The sequence below is a fragment of the Brassica rapa genome, chromosome A01, assembly GCF_000309985.2.
Source record: "Brassica rapa cultivar Chiifu-401-42 chromosome A01, CAAS_Brap_v3.01, whole genome shotgun sequence".
NCBI classification, from domain to species: domain Eukaryota; kingdom Viridiplantae; phylum Streptophyta; class Magnoliopsida; order Brassicales; family Brassicaceae; genus Brassica; species Brassica rapa.
Genome location: NC_024795.2, coordinates 11,446,086 through 11,463,378, shown reverse-complemented (window position 1 = coordinate 11,463,378; position 17,293 = coordinate 11,446,086). Strand labels below are relative to the sequence as shown.

At 33.5% G+C, this 17,293-nt stretch overlaps 4 protein-coding genes across 4 annotated transcripts; all 4 read left to right on the top strand.

Annotated features, from left to right (window-relative positions):
- Nucleotides 1-1,145: 1,145 nt before the first annotated feature.
- Nucleotides 1,146-3,651, top strand: LOC103870461 (monothiol glutaredoxin-S4-like). The gene has a single exon (XM_033290348.1). The coding sequence runs from the start codon at nucleotides 2,528-2,530 to the stop codon at nucleotides 2,840-2,842; it is 315 nt and encodes a 104-aa protein (XP_033146239.1). The 5' UTR covers nucleotides 1,146-2,527; the 3' UTR covers nucleotides 2,843-3,651.
- Nucleotides 3,652-4,333: 682 nt separating this feature from the next.
- Nucleotides 4,334-11,208, top strand: LOC103870450 (monothiol glutaredoxin-S4-like). Its single transcript, XM_033290360.1, has one exon. It carries the CDS (start codon nucleotides 8,707-8,709, stop codon nucleotides 9,013-9,015), a length of 309 nt encoding a protein of 102 aa, XP_033146251.1. The 5' UTR covers nucleotides 4,334-8,706; the 3' UTR covers nucleotides 9,016-11,208.
- On the top strand, nucleotides 10,783-12,568 carry LOC103870759. Its single transcript, XM_009148928.2, has 2 exons — nucleotides 10,783-11,050; nucleotides 11,940-12,568. Exons 1-2 carry the CDS (start codon nucleotides 10,783-10,785, stop codon nucleotides 12,566-12,568), a joined length of 897 nt encoding a protein of 298 aa, XP_009147176.2.
- Nucleotides 11,474-17,011, top strand: LOC103870440 (monothiol glutaredoxin-S4). Its single transcript, XM_009148567.3, has one exon. It carries the CDS (start codon nucleotides 16,506-16,508, stop codon nucleotides 16,812-16,814), a length of 309 nt encoding a protein of 102 aa, XP_009146815.1. The 5' UTR covers nucleotides 11,474-16,505; the 3' UTR covers nucleotides 16,815-17,011.
- The last annotated feature ends 282 nt before the right edge of the window (nucleotides 17,012-17,293 follow it).

Below are 17,293 nucleotides of genomic sequence, written 5' to 3'. Positions count from 1 at the left end.
TTGATAAAGAAAATTTTTAGCCATCTTTAATTTCGGAATGACCTAACTTCAGTCATATACACTATATTTTCTCTATGATTCAAATCTTACAATTTTAATATATGTGCAGATTTCCATGTGAAAAGCACGCACGCCATCTATCATTCAACCAATTACTTTTTTCAAAGTAAACACTATAATCCTCGTTTGGTTCGCTCTACAAACTAATCTCTTTGGATCAGTTTACTAAAAAATATGGATACTAATGTCATAAAAGAATATAAACACTATCAATAACAAATATTGGCACAAGACTATTTGGTTCAAGGAACATATTCCACCTAATGCGTTTATATCATGGCTGGCTTTACAGAGAAGACTGCCAACCAAGGATCGCTTGAGGCGTTGGGGGTTAAATGTCTCAGGAACGTGCGTCCTTTGTAATCTGGAATTAGAGACTCACCATCATCTTTTCTTTGAGTGCTCTTTCTCTCGCTTGATATAGGAGCTTTTTGCTGCTAAAGTTTGGATTTCTCCTCCGGCTGATCTACACTCTGTTGCAGCATGGATTAATCAACCTCGCGTCAACGCAGATGCGCATGCTACTCCAGTCATCAAGCTCTACTTTCAGTCAGCCATCTACCTGATGTGGAAAGAGCGTAATGCTCGTGTGTTCACAGCTGTCTCCTCACTTTCACTAGTCATCCTTGCCTCTCTCGACCGTATGATGCGTGACCGTCTCCTCTCTTACCCATCAAGTTCTTCTTTCTCCTCTTCTCTACTTCTTTTTATCTTTCTTGTATAAGACTTTCTTAAGGTTTTTTTTACCTTGAGTTGTTGTTGGTTGTTTTTGTTTCCTTGCTATCAAAAGTTGTTTAAAAACAACAGTGTAACCTTTCAGAAAATGATAATCTTAACATCTTACCAAAAACAACAACAAATATTGACTTATTTATGTGAATATATATTTTTATTTTAAATTATTATAGTGGACGAAGAAAGCACCATAATTTGTACAACAAATTTTCTTAGATTCACCTCATCATACTCACCATTTTACCATTTTAATTACATAATTTTACATGAGCTTCTTCACCTTTCCCGGTTATTTTCTCTTTATTTATAACTAAAATATAAAGTTATAAACTGTATATATTATAAATTAATAATTTATTTACCCTTGAAGTCTAACGATTAAAAATAGAACATAATTCAATATAGATATATGATTCTATTAATAAATTAGCAGTTACAAATTTGAAATTTCTAGAAATATCAAAAGTCGTATGTTAGTTAATTATCTTCTAGATGACATCTATTTCTAATTTTTTTTTGGATAAAAATATTTTGCCTGAAGTAGATAGTCCCAAAAGCTTTGAATTTAGTCCCTTTTATATAGTAGGATGATTCTTAGATTCACCTCATCATACTCACCATTTTACCATTTTAATTACATAATTTTACATGAGCTTCTTCACCCTTCCCGGTTATTTTCTCTTTATTTATAACTACAATATAAAGTTATAAACTATATATATTATAAATTAATAATTTATTTACCTTTGAAGTCTAACGATCAAAAATAGAACATAATTCAATATATATATATATATATATATATATATATATGATTCTATTAATAAATTAGCAGTTACAAATTTAAAATTTCTAGAAATATCAAAAGTCATATGTTAGTTAATTATCTTCTAAATAACATCTATTTTTAATTTTTTTTTGGATGAGAATATTTTGGCTGACGTGGATAGTCCCATAAGCTTTGAATTTAGTCCCTTTTATATAGTAGGATTGTGGTTTTAACTCATATCAAAAAAGCTTACGTTAACTCGGCTTTGTCTCATTTTAATTAATGAGATACTGGACTGTATCGATTTTGATTTATTTAGAAATTTTAAGAATTGAACTCATTTTAACGGAAACAAATTTCTTACAGTTTTTTAATCTTTACAAACAAACTCAATTAAGCATCCCTAAACTACCATTCTTATTCATAATTACATCTGTTTGTATATATGATATTGAAAATTACCAACCCAATGGGAAAACTAAAGGATAAATATATATATCATGTACAAACTGATGCAAATTCAACATTAGTCTAGGTGAGAGGAGAACATATATATTTATGTGATTATTAATATGTGTTTTGAGACCGAAAAAAACGTACTATCAAGATATGACATGTATCGTCCGTATCAATTATTCCTTCACACCTAATCTGAAGAGATTTTGTATCTGTAGGTTTCGCCCAACTAATTGATAGTTACACTTTTCTCTTAGAAAAAGGCTTCATTATAGTTAATCCGTAATATGAGGAATGAAAGCTTACTTACTTTAGAAAGTTATATATATACGACCCTTATAGAACATCCACTGCATCAAACACACAAACACAAAATCACTTCTCATCTTCTCCCATAGATATCACACTTTCTCCACTAGCTGTTTTGCAGTTTTCATCGCTGATCTAGCATCCGCTTATCATTATTTCCAAGTTGCTTTCGGGACACGCTTTTACATTACTACACTAATGGAAAAGCTACAAAAGATGATCTCCGAGAAGTCAGTAGTGATCTTTAGCAAGAACTCGTGCTGCATGTCTCACACAATCAAGACTCTCATCTTAGACTTTGGTGTAAACCCGACGATCTATGAGTTAGACGAGATCAACAGAGGAAATGAGATAGAGCAAGCATTGGCTCAGCTCGGCTGCAGCCCCACCGTGCCGGCGGTTTTCATAGGAGGTCAGCTCGTTGGTGGAGCCAATCAAGTCATGAGTCTTCATCTCAATCGCTCTCTTCTTCCAATGCTTAAGCGGGTTGGGGCGTTATGCAGGGCCGGCTGAAGACTAGGGGCCAGCAGTGCACTCGTCCGGAGCCCATATTTTTTTTTAATCTAGTAGTATAACTTTTCTTTTTGTTTTTTTTTTTTTTTTTTTTTGAACACTAACTTTTCTTTTTGTAAACAATAAATATGACTTTTAAGTAAAACGAAATTAAAAAAAATAGGAAAGTTACAAATCTAATTTTATGGAAACAAAATCTTATTTATGTTAATCTGTATAAATTTTTACCAAATTATAATTAACTAATGCTGATTCTTCTGATGTTGATTTGAATGATCTTTTTTCTGAACTGAGAATGTTGCAAACGACTTTACCTGGTGTACCTATAGAACCTAGTGAAGTTCTAGAATTTGTTGCTTAGAAATTTTTTTTGACTACACCTGTGTAGCTTCAGCAGATAGGAGCTTTTCAAAATTAAAGTTGTTGAAAAATTATTTAAGATCTTCGATGTTTCAAGAAATTTTGAATGGTTTAGCTATTTTATGTATTGTAAAGAATGTCTTAGAAAGCATTGATTTTGAAACTGTCATATGTGATTTTGCATAGAGTAAAGCTCGAAAAAATTGTATTGCATTTTTTTTAGGATGACTATTGTTTTTTTTTCTTTTTTCAGATTTGCAGAACGATGTTATATTGTGAAGATTTTTTTAGAAGCAAATGATCTCATTCTCAAGGAAAAAAAGCTATAAAAACAGCAAGATTGTTTTATCTTATCGTTTGTGCTTATCTTTTCAAATGAAAACGATTTTTTTACCTTGTAGCTATAATATCAACATTTCAATTTTATATGTAAAATGCTAACTTTTTTTTATTTTCCCCCAGGGCCAGTAAAATGTTTGAGCCTGCCCTGGTGTTATGGCTTTGATTAAATATAGAGATGTACTTACGTAATAAACCTGTAGGTAGATTTTGGCTAATGTTGTACTTCCCCTTTCCCCTGTTTATATTTATATATTTTCATATAAACATGCAAGGATCTATAAAATATATTTTGTATGTTGGGGCACTTGAAAATGTATAAATATGGATAAATGTAAATTTGATATCTCCAATTATTGTAAACAAACTCAACATATCTCAAATCAATACGAAACTTGATTACAACTTCGTATATGCACTCAAGAGATATCAGATTCACTCTCGCGAGCTTCTCCAAGGCACTCTCATACGAGTCTCATCAAGAGGTCTCGTTTCAAGACAAAATGTCTCATTCACAAATTCGAAAGAAAAATCACAAATTCGGAAAAAAAAAAAGAATTACATTCAGAGGCAGTTTTAAGTTTTTTATAACACAAAGAGTTAATTAATCTCATTCAATGATCCAAACACTTCCTTCTAACAACTTTCCTCTTTCTTAAACAATAAGTCAATTTGTAACTAAGCATAACATCAACCATACATCTCTCTTTCCATTCAATGATCCAAATTAAATCTGACACAGTTAACAAGATTTATATATGTCTCATTTCCTAACCATTGGATTTGCTTTTGTACTTTTTACTTGATTTATTCTTTTGTCAAAAGCCACATTCATCATCTCTATTTTCTGTTTTTTTTCTGTTGTTCTGAAAATCAAAACCTTAATCATCTTTCGGACCTCGAATTGAATCCAAAAAAATAATCTTTCAGACCTCGAATTGCAACATCATCTTCCATGACTCAGCGAGCTTCTTCTTCAGCAACTCAAACCAGCAGATTCTTCTGTTCAAGCCACTTCCGTCGTCGCCGTGACCTCCTCCAATTCGTCACGTCTTCTTATTCGCCGCAAAATCACCAAGCCAAAGCTTTCTCCTCCGCAAATCTCAGCCGTCGTCAGCTTTCAATCCGTCACGATTTTCTTCCCTTACGGCCATGTCTCTCCTTTGCTTCGTCATCGCCTGCTCCTCGAGCCACCGAGCTTTGCTCCAGATTCCGGCGAGGAGAAGGATCGGTCAACTCCAAGTCAAAGCTCTCCTCCTCCACGATTGAAACCACCATGAAGCTCCTATTCACACAATCAAAGCTCCAAGCCACCGTGAGAGCACCATCTAAGTCTTCTTCTCCGCCGTTGCAGTCTGCTCCTACTCTGCGACCGCCGGCGAATCACACCAGAGCTCATTCACAGTCAATCTCTGTTCAGTCGTAATCATTGAACATGATTTATCCGACTTTTTTCTTACGGCGATTTGGTCCCTTAGCTTTTGATTAATCACGATTTTGCCCCAATTTACAGATACACAGATTTTCTCTCTGATTTTGGCTCAAACATTTCAACTATGCATTCCACACTCTCATTTATGCAATTATGTTTGCAAATGCAATATTAACAATTAAATGCTACTTTAATAATCTAGATTAACTAAATTAAGATGCAATAGTAACATCTAAATGTTCATATTGTACACATACATCTATTTCATAGTGTACATATATACATCAACTTCAAAGTGTACATGTGTACACTACATATGTTCTTTAGATATTAACAAACTGCACCACAATTGCATACAAGATCACAATTAAAACAAAATTACAATTTGGAAACATCAAATGTTGGTCATATTCTTATACGTCTTCATTCCAATAGCCACTTACGTTACATCATTGCAACTCTATGTTTCTCGTACAAGTGATATTGTGGAATATATGTATATGTGGATATTTGATGTAGGGTGTATATAGTGGAATATGTGTAAATGTGGATATTATAATAGCCATTTATGGTTTTCACCATTGTACATATGCATTGTTGTACATGTGGATAAGGTCAATTTTATGTACACAATGTGTACATACATGTTATATTACATTTTAAATTTATATTTGTATATTATAGGGATTGGATTGAACAAATAAAAGTTTTAGGACAATTAAAAAAGATGTATCTGAAAGTTTGATAGTTTGGGTCAAATTGATAATAACCTTAACAAATAAAGAACCAAATGTGAAAATATGAGATTTGGCCATTGTTGCTCGAGCTTCACCGTACAGCACCACAGTGGATTCCGACCATCAAAACCACCACGACATACTGTCACAGCGCGAGGTGGATGAGTTGCGGAGCACGACATGGAGGAGGAAGCTTGGTCGTGTGAAGGAGAAGACTACCGAGATCGAGCTTGGCTTAGGTTCATCGGGGTCACAGATGAGGACCAAGAAGCACGACGAAGAAGAACTGTGACATAGATGACATGATGCACCATGGAAGTTCTTAAAAAATGAGTTTTTTATATGAAATTAGTCGACTGAAAAAGAAAACAAGATCTGAGAAAGAATAGATGATGAAAAATCAGTGGGTCATACATATTATATTCTAGTTATACTTTAGTCAGTGATGAATGGAATAGGTTAAGATAAAGTGTCCTAGAGCTAAAAGTGTTAAGATAAAGTGTTTCTAATAAAACTTAGAAACTGCTTCTGAGTCTAAATCACTCAATTCGAAACATGAAATATGAAACAAACTAAAGCAACAACACTGAAATTTATTCTGAAAATAAATCATAACAGCAAACATCCAGCTAAATCAGAGTCTATCTTCCCTCCATATGTCATTGACTAACTGACTTATTTGTCCACGTCATCAGTATTTTGATCTTCTGCTGCTTCCATCAACTGTTTCCCGCGCTTCTTCTTCCTCTAATAAGTCTTTAGAGGCATATGAATACCCCCATCCGCAAGACTGAGCTTGTCCCCAAGCTCAGTTAATGGAAACTCTGATTTCAAGTCCTTCGCCAACACCCAGGGGTGGACCTAGGTTACAACTAGGCGGGACAAGTGCCACATACAGAAATTTTAATTTTTATTAGTCTTATTGAAAAAACTTAGAAATTTAGATTGTTTAGTCTTCATCGTCCCATGCACCTTTGGTTGAAAATCAACTATAACTACTATAATTTTGCTATTTAATACCTTTTGCCCCATGTTATTATAGAGGCTAGATCCGCCCCTGCCAACACCCGTGAATTGTCATGATCCAGCAAGCCTGTCCAATGTATCAACAATTCCAAACGTCATGTTTCATTATAGCGAGTTGCTAAGACATAGTGAGTTTGTACCAAAATCTCTAGACATAGTGAGTTTGTACCAAAATCTCTACGACATTTTACTGGAGGTAATGCTGAAACTTGATGATAAGTTCCCAAAACATTTCGACACAAGTACTTCGGGAGTTAAAAAGAAAATTCAATTTATCAAGTTAATTTTACTTCAGTGAATGTAGATCCTCCGGTTCACGAGGTTTGGCAATAAGATATGGATTCAAAGGAGCTAAATAGGATACTAGCTAGCTAGACGTGTACAAGTGAGGCTGACTTTGATGCAGCCGTGTAGGTAACACTAAATTTTGTCTAGATAAAGATCAGACAATATACCTCCGTCAAGCAAATCTTTTATAGAAAAAAAAAATCAATATCTGTATATTTAAGAATGATATGTAAATTTGTAGATTAATTTAGAATAAGTTAAGTTTATGTAATATTTTGTGTATATTTTGCACATGGATAGTAGACTTCAATGTATATGCAGATTTTCTCCTTATGAATAATGACTCTCCGTATCACAGTTCGGCCACCTTACGTACATCAAGAAACAGATAAAACATTTAATAAAATAAGAATCTGAGTTTTGTTCCGTTGATGAGTTTTATCCTGGAGAAGTGATATCGAATCTCTGCGATGTCAAGAATCATAATTCTTTTCCTTTATCCCCAAATTGATTTATGATGAAATTTTATGAAAAATAAGAACCATTTGAATGTCAGTAAAGAAGCCACGTAAATCACCAAGCACAAAAAGAAAAACAAGAATAAGATTATTCTGGAGATATACCACACGATCTCGCGTCTGCGCAGAGGACGGTGATGCAGCTTTTATAATATTTTTCATGGGTAAATATTATCATATAGTATTACTTTTACTTGTATACATTATTGACTTCATCTTGTGTGTCCTTTCCCATTGTCAATATGTTTCTTTAGAAATTATTACAAAATAGTGAATAATGTAACATAAAAACTAGTATAAATTGAATAGGTGCAATTTCAGTTGTTAGGGTATTCCTCATATAGGTTCCTTATTTAAGAAAACAAAACGTACATATTCATATAATATAAGGAAATGCAATGTATTTTTTTACATGGAAAATAATAATGTAATTATGGAATAAATGTGTCTTTTGACACTGAAAATAAGGCTACTTTACTAGTGCTAAGACTGCAATCAGTTTTCGGACTTTTTAGCTAAGACTGCTAAGACATTTCGAAGAGAATTACTTTTTATTGGTTGTTCTATTCCGGTCTGGTTACCCAGACCACCTCAAGCTTGAGTAATAGAATGGCCGTTCGACGTAAAAAAAAAAGACACTGAAAATAAGGCATCAAAGACATGACATTGTTCGTCCGTATCAAATATTCCTCACAGTCACATCTGATCTAAGAGATTTTATTATCTGTACGTTTTACCCAATTAGTTGATAGTTGCACTTTTTATTCTCTAGCTGCAAGAGGCACAAAGGCAAGAGGAATGAAACTCTATAATACTTTCGAACATCGTCCACTATCTCAATTTTCATTGTTTCTGTTTCTTTTATCTTTCATTATCTTTCTGGCTACTTTACTAGTGCTAAAGTTGTTTGTCCTCGAAAAAGGCTTCATAAGTTTAAACTCGTAACATGAAAGCTATAAATAGAGGATCCTTATAGACCATTCACTACATGAAACACATAAACTCAAAGTCACCTGGCTCTCATCTGAACCCAGCTAGTTCACATTCTTTCTATAAGTTCTCTGGCTATTCAATTTTCATCCGTAACCTCTCATTTCAATCAGAACACAACTATTTTCTACCTCTCGAGTTTCTTCTCGAACAAACATTATCATTACAACACCAATGGATAAGCTACAGAAGATGATCTCCGAGAAGTCAGTAGTGATCTTTAGCAAGAACTCGTGCTGCATGTCTCACACAATTAAGACTCTCTTCATAGACTTTGGCGTGAACCCAACGATCTATGAGCTCGACGAGATCAGCAGAGGACACGAGATAGAACAAGCATTGGCTCAGCTTGGCTGCAGCCCAGCTGTACCGGTGGTGTACATAGGAGGGCAGCTCGTTGGTGGAGCCAATCAAGTCATGAGCCTTCACCTTAATCGCTCTCTTGTTCCCATGCTTAAGCGCGCTGGTGCGTTATGGCTTTAATAATGTAATGATGAAACTAGGTTTAGTGGACAAAACAAAAATACATACATACATTACATAAATGTGTATATGAGTTATTGATACGTCTATCTATGTTTTGAAAAGATAGATTATGCGAGTACCAATTTTGTAATCTGTGGGTTTATTTTATAATAAAATCATTTACCATGGATATTAACTTTTCCATGTTTATATTTTTATACTTTTTATAATTTCATATATGCGATGTATACATAGTTCATGAGGAGTTGAGGACTGGAAAATTAATAAGTACATTTTATTTGGGTGAAAAGGAATCGCGGATACATATGAACGACATGCTCGAGGACATACTAATCTAAAAATGGAGATAAAATATTTTATAAGCAAAAAGGATTGTATTCTTCCATATACCTTTAAGTTAATTTAAATGATGACGAGTATACTTTAATCAAGTTGGAGTTTTGGTTTATAATAAGAACGATCAATAAAAGCTGCCCATGTTTGTCATCATATCAAGTTAGATTCTTTGCTAGAGAATAACCTAAAGAGAGAAATAGCGGCTGTATTTGCACTAGAATCTACTTCTAGTTAAATTACTAAACTGTATATATTTACTATTTTATTAATCAGAATAATTTAGTTGGTTTTTATATCACAATCCTAACAATTTAAGAATATACACTACAAGAAAACAGTCCATTAAGGACGAAAATTAATGACATCAACATACAGTCGTAAATTAGTGACATCTTAATGACACATGAACGACAAAGATATACATACGTCGTTAATACGTCGGTAATTAACGACATACACAAATGTCGGTTTTTAATGACATTTTAACTACACTATAATGTCGGCAGTAAACCTTATGTCGCTAAACCATCACTAAAGCATGGCTATAGTATACGTCATTACACTGTCGTAATTTAACGACATATTAATGACATGAAGACCATGTCGTAAACTATTCGTCGTTAATTTCAGTCAAAACGCACACGACTATCACTAACAAGTAACAACATATTTATATGACGCCTGTTAGCGTCCGGTTAACGATAATTATGGTATTCCGTCGTTAGTTCATTAGTAATTAGCGACATAGTAACGATAATTTCAATCCCTAAACCACAAATGTTTGTCTTAAACCTCCAAATCTAAAATTCATGGTATACTATGTTTACTATTTGTTATTATATTATAGCCTACTATTATATATCCAATATTATTACCTTTTTCCTTCATTGAAAAAATCAAATATCACTAGCTATTCCAAGATTTCTATAAGACTTATACGAAATATGATTACGTTTATTTTTACGATTATTAGCAACAACTTGGTGTAAAAGATATTGCATACGAACTTTACAATGAAATATTAGTGTGTGCAAGATGTAAACTTTTCTTTATGTGAATCTTAAAAAATGAGTTACAGTTATTTGGGGTTTTTAAAACGACATATTAACGACATTTAACCAGCAATAAAATTACAATTATTTCTGAATCTTTAAAAGTTTCTTATTTCTTATTGGCCAATATCTTTTTGCAAGGATTGCTATCTACACCCCTGATTAGTTTTTAATCTAATGGTTCATATTTCTCCTATCCCTTCTCCTCTCTCCTTCAGATTTGTTTTCAGTTTCTTCACATTGAGCTTCTTCTTTTTTTTTTTGTCACATTGAGCTTCTTCTATCTCATATTCTCTCCTCCTTCCACACTTCGATAATATTTTATTTCTTACTCATTCACCTCATCTCCATATTCTTACTCCTATCTCCACTGCTCATGGCTCTCCTATCTCCACCGTTCACCTCATCCTCTTATCTCTACTGCTCACCTCATCCTTTTAGATTCACCGCTCACGGCTCTTCTTCCTCCACCGCTCATCACTCACGACTTCCTCCTATCTCCACCGCTCACAGCTTCTATCGCCGCTCACTCTCTGGTTCCATCTCTAGCTATCAATCGAGATTCAATCCCCTCAGGCTGGGAATCCCGCCAAGCGAGACGGTCTTGAAGCGACCAGAGCAAAATGACGACACTTCAGTCCCAGGCATACCTTGACGGCGCAAGACAACGAAGTCGCATGAAGATTACTTTTTTTTTTTAGGTTTAGGTTTGTATTGTAATCCATTTCATGTTTAAACCGGTTTAGTTTGTTAACCAAATTTAATTGTAAACCAGATTTTATTTATAAACTAATTTTAATTATTTATTTTGCAAACCAATTCCATTTCTGTAAACTGGTTTAATCTGAAAGTTTTTAGTTACATAATTTAAAACAAAATTTTTAAAATACCACATTTAGGCATTGCATCGTTAATTATTGACATTTAGAAAGTGAAGCTAATTAGCAACATATGGGTACGTTGTTACTTAGCATCAGAAACAAATGTCGTAAATAAGTGGTATATTAGTGACGACAGGTTGTCGCTATATAAGGACAAAAGAAACACGCATAGAAATCTGTCACTAATTAACGACATTTTAACGACATAAAAAATTTACGACACGCGATTAAGGACATTTATTAGGATGTTATAAATGCGACTCAAATCATGGTTAACGACATAAAAGGGACGTTTTTGACCGTCATTAACGATGTGTTTTCTTGTAGTGATAGTTTTTGGGGTAGATTTTTTATTTTGGTGTAAGTTTTTGAAGTAGATGTGACAGACTTGATCCAGTATCAGTTCTTGGGGGTAGATAACAATTTAAAAGAGCAATGTGATGCCATCTTTTATACAATAAAACAGTACTTCAAAATATACATTTCTAGTACTGTCCAGATGTTTTACATGTACCTAGTAGTTTTTCAAAATATTTTGTCAACTATGGAAAATAACATCACATGGTAGATGGCACGCAGCACATAACATTCTATAGTGCAAAATCATTTAGTTTGCATACATAATTTTCATCATATAAAAGCATTCCCTTAGTGGGAATCTCCCTCGGTCCTCTCGCGCCTTGGATTCTATGGGCTTTATGGCTGGCTAGGAACGATCGTATTTTCAACAACAAGGGCACCACCCCGGAGGAAGTGATCACAAAGGCAACCGCTGCAGCTCAAGAGTGGCTCCGAGAGCAGGGAAATGAGCCAATAATAAGGAATAACCCCCCACCACAGCGGCCTCTAGATACAGCACACTACGCTTGCCTTCAGTCGGATGCGGCATGGCGTTCGGACTTACATCTAGCAGGTCTGGGTTGGATGGTGACTGAGGGACACCAGGCTAGCTCGCTCATGTCTCACTGCTTCTACGTCAGCTCTCCCCTAATCGCGGAGGGACTGGCACTTCGAGAAGCTCTGTTCTACTGCATCGCCAAGGGACTCCGGGCCGTGAAGTGCGAGTCTGACTCTCTACAGCTCATCCGAGCCTTGAATGAGGAAACCCCCATCTCAGAGATCTATGGCATCATTGCCGACATCTTAAACCTTGTTGTCGCTTTTGATTATGTGTCTTTTGTTTGGATCCCACGTTCTGAAAACAAGGCTGCTGATGCCTTGGCAAAGCAGGCCTTGTCGAACGCATCCTTTGTAGCTTCATCCATGAACCCGCGAGTTTAAATTCTAATGAAAGTAGTGTTACAAAAAAAAAAAAAAAGCATTCCCTTAGTTAATATATCGTCTCCCAGAGCTGAGTATAACCAAAGAAAAGGTATTACGAATTACACTAATTAACGCGCGTGCAACTGTTAGTCACTAAATACCTTTTTTTTTTTGTAACTGATAGTCACTAAATACTTTAGGCGTAGTTGTTAATAGCTATTGACAAATGAACATGATTTCTTTGCAAGTTGTGTAAATTTGTAATACTGATCTTAGTAAAATATATTTTTTTCAAATATCGTGTCATTAAATTTTTCACCATCCTTCAACTAAAATGTCCCAGTGATCATTCAACCTTATTATTAAAATGACGTTCTGACCATTAACCAACAAACTGTGTGAATAATTGGATTCTACCATATAAGGAACTCCGTTGGACTGTTACATATATAATCTATGTTCTAGCCTCTTGGACAGTACGGGCAAGTGGCGGGATTAGATGCGATTTAGCATATAACGTACATATGCATATATCGGTACGTGAACCACGTACATTGAAAATGATGATATAACCTTCAACCTTGTATCGGGGATATAAGAATAACGACCCCTGAGATCAACATTGGGCCATTATTAATACCTCTAAGAACAAAAAGCAAATTTGTGACTTTCAATTTTTGATCTGGATTTTATTTTTTGGAATATACCACGTGATTGCTTCACTGTTCTTCTTGGCCACAAGCTTGATTTTCCAAGAATTTTGTTCGCCAAATTGGGAATAAAGCTCAATTTTGTTTGATTCGTGACATCGTAAGATTCGATTTCTTGAATGACGATAAGGCTAAAACTAAAACTTATACTCCGACGCACCTTTTTCTCTCACCTGGCCACGCAAAAACAAAATATTGTTTGTAAGAATCTTATTTTACTACAATAAAACAACTGATATTTGTAATAATAATAAAAACATAAATCAAAATTACAATACCAACAAAATGATAAAGAAAAATTGCATAGAAGAAATGATAAAAAATTGCGGAATCGATATAATAAATCTTTTTTTTTTAATTTTTAAACTCTCTATAGTATAACGGTTTTATAACATTCAGATTCCCAGAATACAACTGCATACATTTATAACTTTCATCACCGAAGAACAAAATTTGTCAAACCTATTTTTGGGTTGCACGTTCGGAGTCAAAAACAAATAATTATTCAACATGGGAGAGCTTTTCTTCATTTGGTCAAATGAGAAAGGCGTGCCTTTTATGGCCTTTGATGAAAACGCCAAATCTTTCACCATTAGTCCCATCATTATTATTAGCTAGGTTGCATGGAAACGAAAACGAATACGCGGAAACGAAACGTGTCGAAACGTGGAAACATGATTTTTGATTTTTTTTGCTTTGGAAACGTTTTAGAAACGTCTATAAATATATAAACATATATATATATATATATATATATATATATATATATGTAACTGATTAATATTTGCATTCATTTTTATTATGTTTAGTATATCTTAGAATACAAATAAACAAATAGTCATTCTGTTTAATCATACGAAAATAAAATAAGTTGTCATTAAACATCAGAACCATATAAAATTTTCAAAATAACAAAAATCCAATACTTAAATATTAAATAGTTTAACTAAAATAAAAATCATAACAACAATTAATAACCAATTGGAAAGTTCTGGCGTTTCTAGAATAGAAACGCGAGTATCCAAAATAAAAACGCAAGTTTCCACTAAGTTTTCAAACTGAGATTTTTAAGAAACGAGTTTCCAATGCGTTTCTGCAAGTTTCCGAGAGATTCTGATTTTGAAACGTTTCCGAAACCTTCAACCGAGTTTACATGCAACATAGATTATTAGGATGAATATGTGATTGACGAGAGTTAGTGACTTGAAATTTATAATTTTTGTTAAATCCCTCTAGAATATCACCTAAAACTATGAGATTTGATATCTATTTTTTTTTTAAACTAAGAGACTCCACCAAAATATTCTAAAATCAAATTAAACTTAAAATTCTACAACTTAAAATTATTTTCAATAATAGTGAATTTCAGTGTGCTTTATAAAATATCAAGGTTAATAAAAATGGATTTTATATAAGTTTTTAAAATTTATGTTTGAATAACATTGAATTTGTCATTTTAATACAAATCAACTAAAACTCTTAAAGTTAAATACAACCCTCCTAATGTGTCATATTTGCTAGATTTAACATTTAACCAAATTTAAAGTTTTACAAGCTTTGTAACTCACACATTTTCGGTCTCTATTTTTCATTCAAACAACAACGATTTTTAACATACAAATACATTACTATATAGTATCAAACATTCGACGAACATATTCATCCGGAAACTTACCGAAAAATGGTCTAAAACCATTTTGTAAAAAACGAATTCTAACTTTTTGGTGTAAATAATATCACACGATCTCTGGTTTTTGTAAATATTTTATTTAGACATGTACACTTTATATATATGTGTGTGTGTTGTTGTATACGTTTATATGACAGCATTAATTAAAAATGTACACGGGCTTTATATCATTAAGCGCTTCATTTCCGCAGACATTAAATTAATTTTCATTTATGAAGTAAATATAAATGTGAATAAAGTTATCTTGATATTTTTTCCTTTTTTTACGTGAAGATATCATAACCTTTTCCTTGTAATTTCATACAGAGATATTTTGGACTTGGATAATAGAGTTCAATGTATAAGCGGCGAAGCTCCTATCCTTATGAATATAATTAGAACGACTCTCCGGATCACAGTTCGGCCACCTTTGGTACATCAACAAACAGAGAAAACATATATATATATATATATATAAAGAATTTGTTTTTTTGCTCCGTTGATGAGTCTTATCCTGGAGAAGTGATTTCGAATCTCTGCGATGTCAAGAATCATAAATTGTTTTGCTTTATTCCCAAACTGATTTATGATGAAATTTCATGGAAAAGAAAGAACCATTTGAATGTCAGTGAAGAAGCCACGTAAATCACCAAACACAAAAAAAGAACAAGAATAAGATTATTCTGGAGATATACCATACGATCTCGAGTCATCGCAAAGGACGCTTATGCAGCTTTTGTCATATTTTTCACCGGTAAATTTTATCATATAACTTGTATAAATTATTGACTTCATCTCGGGTGTCCAATCCCATTGTCAATATGTTTCTTTTGAAATTAAAAAAAAATTGTGAATATCTTAGCAAAAAAAAAAAATTGTGAATAATGTAACATCAAAACTAGTATAAATTTAATAGGTGCAATTTCACTTGTTAGGGTAATCCTCATATATGTAGGTTCTTCATTTAAGAAAACAAAACGTACATATTCATGTAATATAAGGAAATGAAATGGATTTCTTTTACATGAAAAATAAAAATGTAATTATGGGATAAATGTGTCATTTGACACTGAAAATAAGGCATCAAAGACGTGACATTGTTCGTCCGTATCAAATATTCCTCAGTCACATCTGATCTAAGAGTTATTATTATATGTACGTTTTACCCAATTAGTTGATAGTTGCACTTTTTATTCTTTAGCTGCAAGAGGCAAAAAGGCAAGATAATGAAACTCTATAATACTTTCGAACATCGTCCACTGTCTCAATTTTTAATACTTTTATCTTTCAGTATCTTTCTGGCTACTTTACTTGTGCTATAGTTGTTTCTCCTCGGAAAAGGCGTAATCAGTTTAAACTCGTATTATGAAAGCTATATATAGAGGACCCTTATAGACCATTCACTACATCAAACACAAACTCAAAGTCACCTCTCGTCTTCACCCAACTATATCACATTCTATCTATAACTTCTCTGGCTATTCAATTTTCGTCCGTAAGCTCCTATTTCAATCAAAACAGCACTATTTTCTACCTCCCGAGTTTCTTCTCGAACAACATTCACATTACAACACCAATGGATAAGCTACAAAAGATGATCTCCGAGAAGTCAGTAGTGATCTTTAGCAAGAACTCGTGCTGCATGTCTCACACAATCAAGACTCTCTTCATAGACTTTGGCGTGAACCCAACGATCTATGAGCTGGACGAGATCAACAGAGGAAAGGAAATAGAGCAAGCATTAGCTCACCTTGGCTGCAGCCCGACTGTTCCGGTGGTGTTCATTGGAGGGCAGCTCGTTGGTGGAGCCAATCAAGTTATGAGCCTTCACCTTAATCGCTCTCTTGTTCCAATGCTTAAGCGCGCTGGTGCATTATGGCTTTAATAATGTAATGATGAAACTAAGTTTAGTGGACAAAACGAAAACTCATACGTACATAAATGTGTGCTTGAGTTAATTATTCGTCTATCTATGTTTTGAAAACATAGATTATGCGAGTACCAATTTTGTAAACAGTGGGCATATTTTATAATAAAATCAATAACCATGGATATTAACTTTTCCATGTTTGTATTTTTATACTTTTTATAATTGCATATACGCGATGTATACACAGTCCATGTGGAACGAAAGTAACTACATTTTATTGGGGTGAAAAGGAATCGAGGATACATGTGTATAACATGCTCCAGTACATCCTAATCTAAAAAATTGGAGATAAAATATTTTATATGCAAATAATATTGTATTAATGTATATACTTTTAAGTTAATTTAAATAAAGACGAGTATACTTTAATCAAGTTGGAGTTTTGGTTTATAATAACGATCAATAAAGCTACCTTTGTTTGATATCAAGTTAGA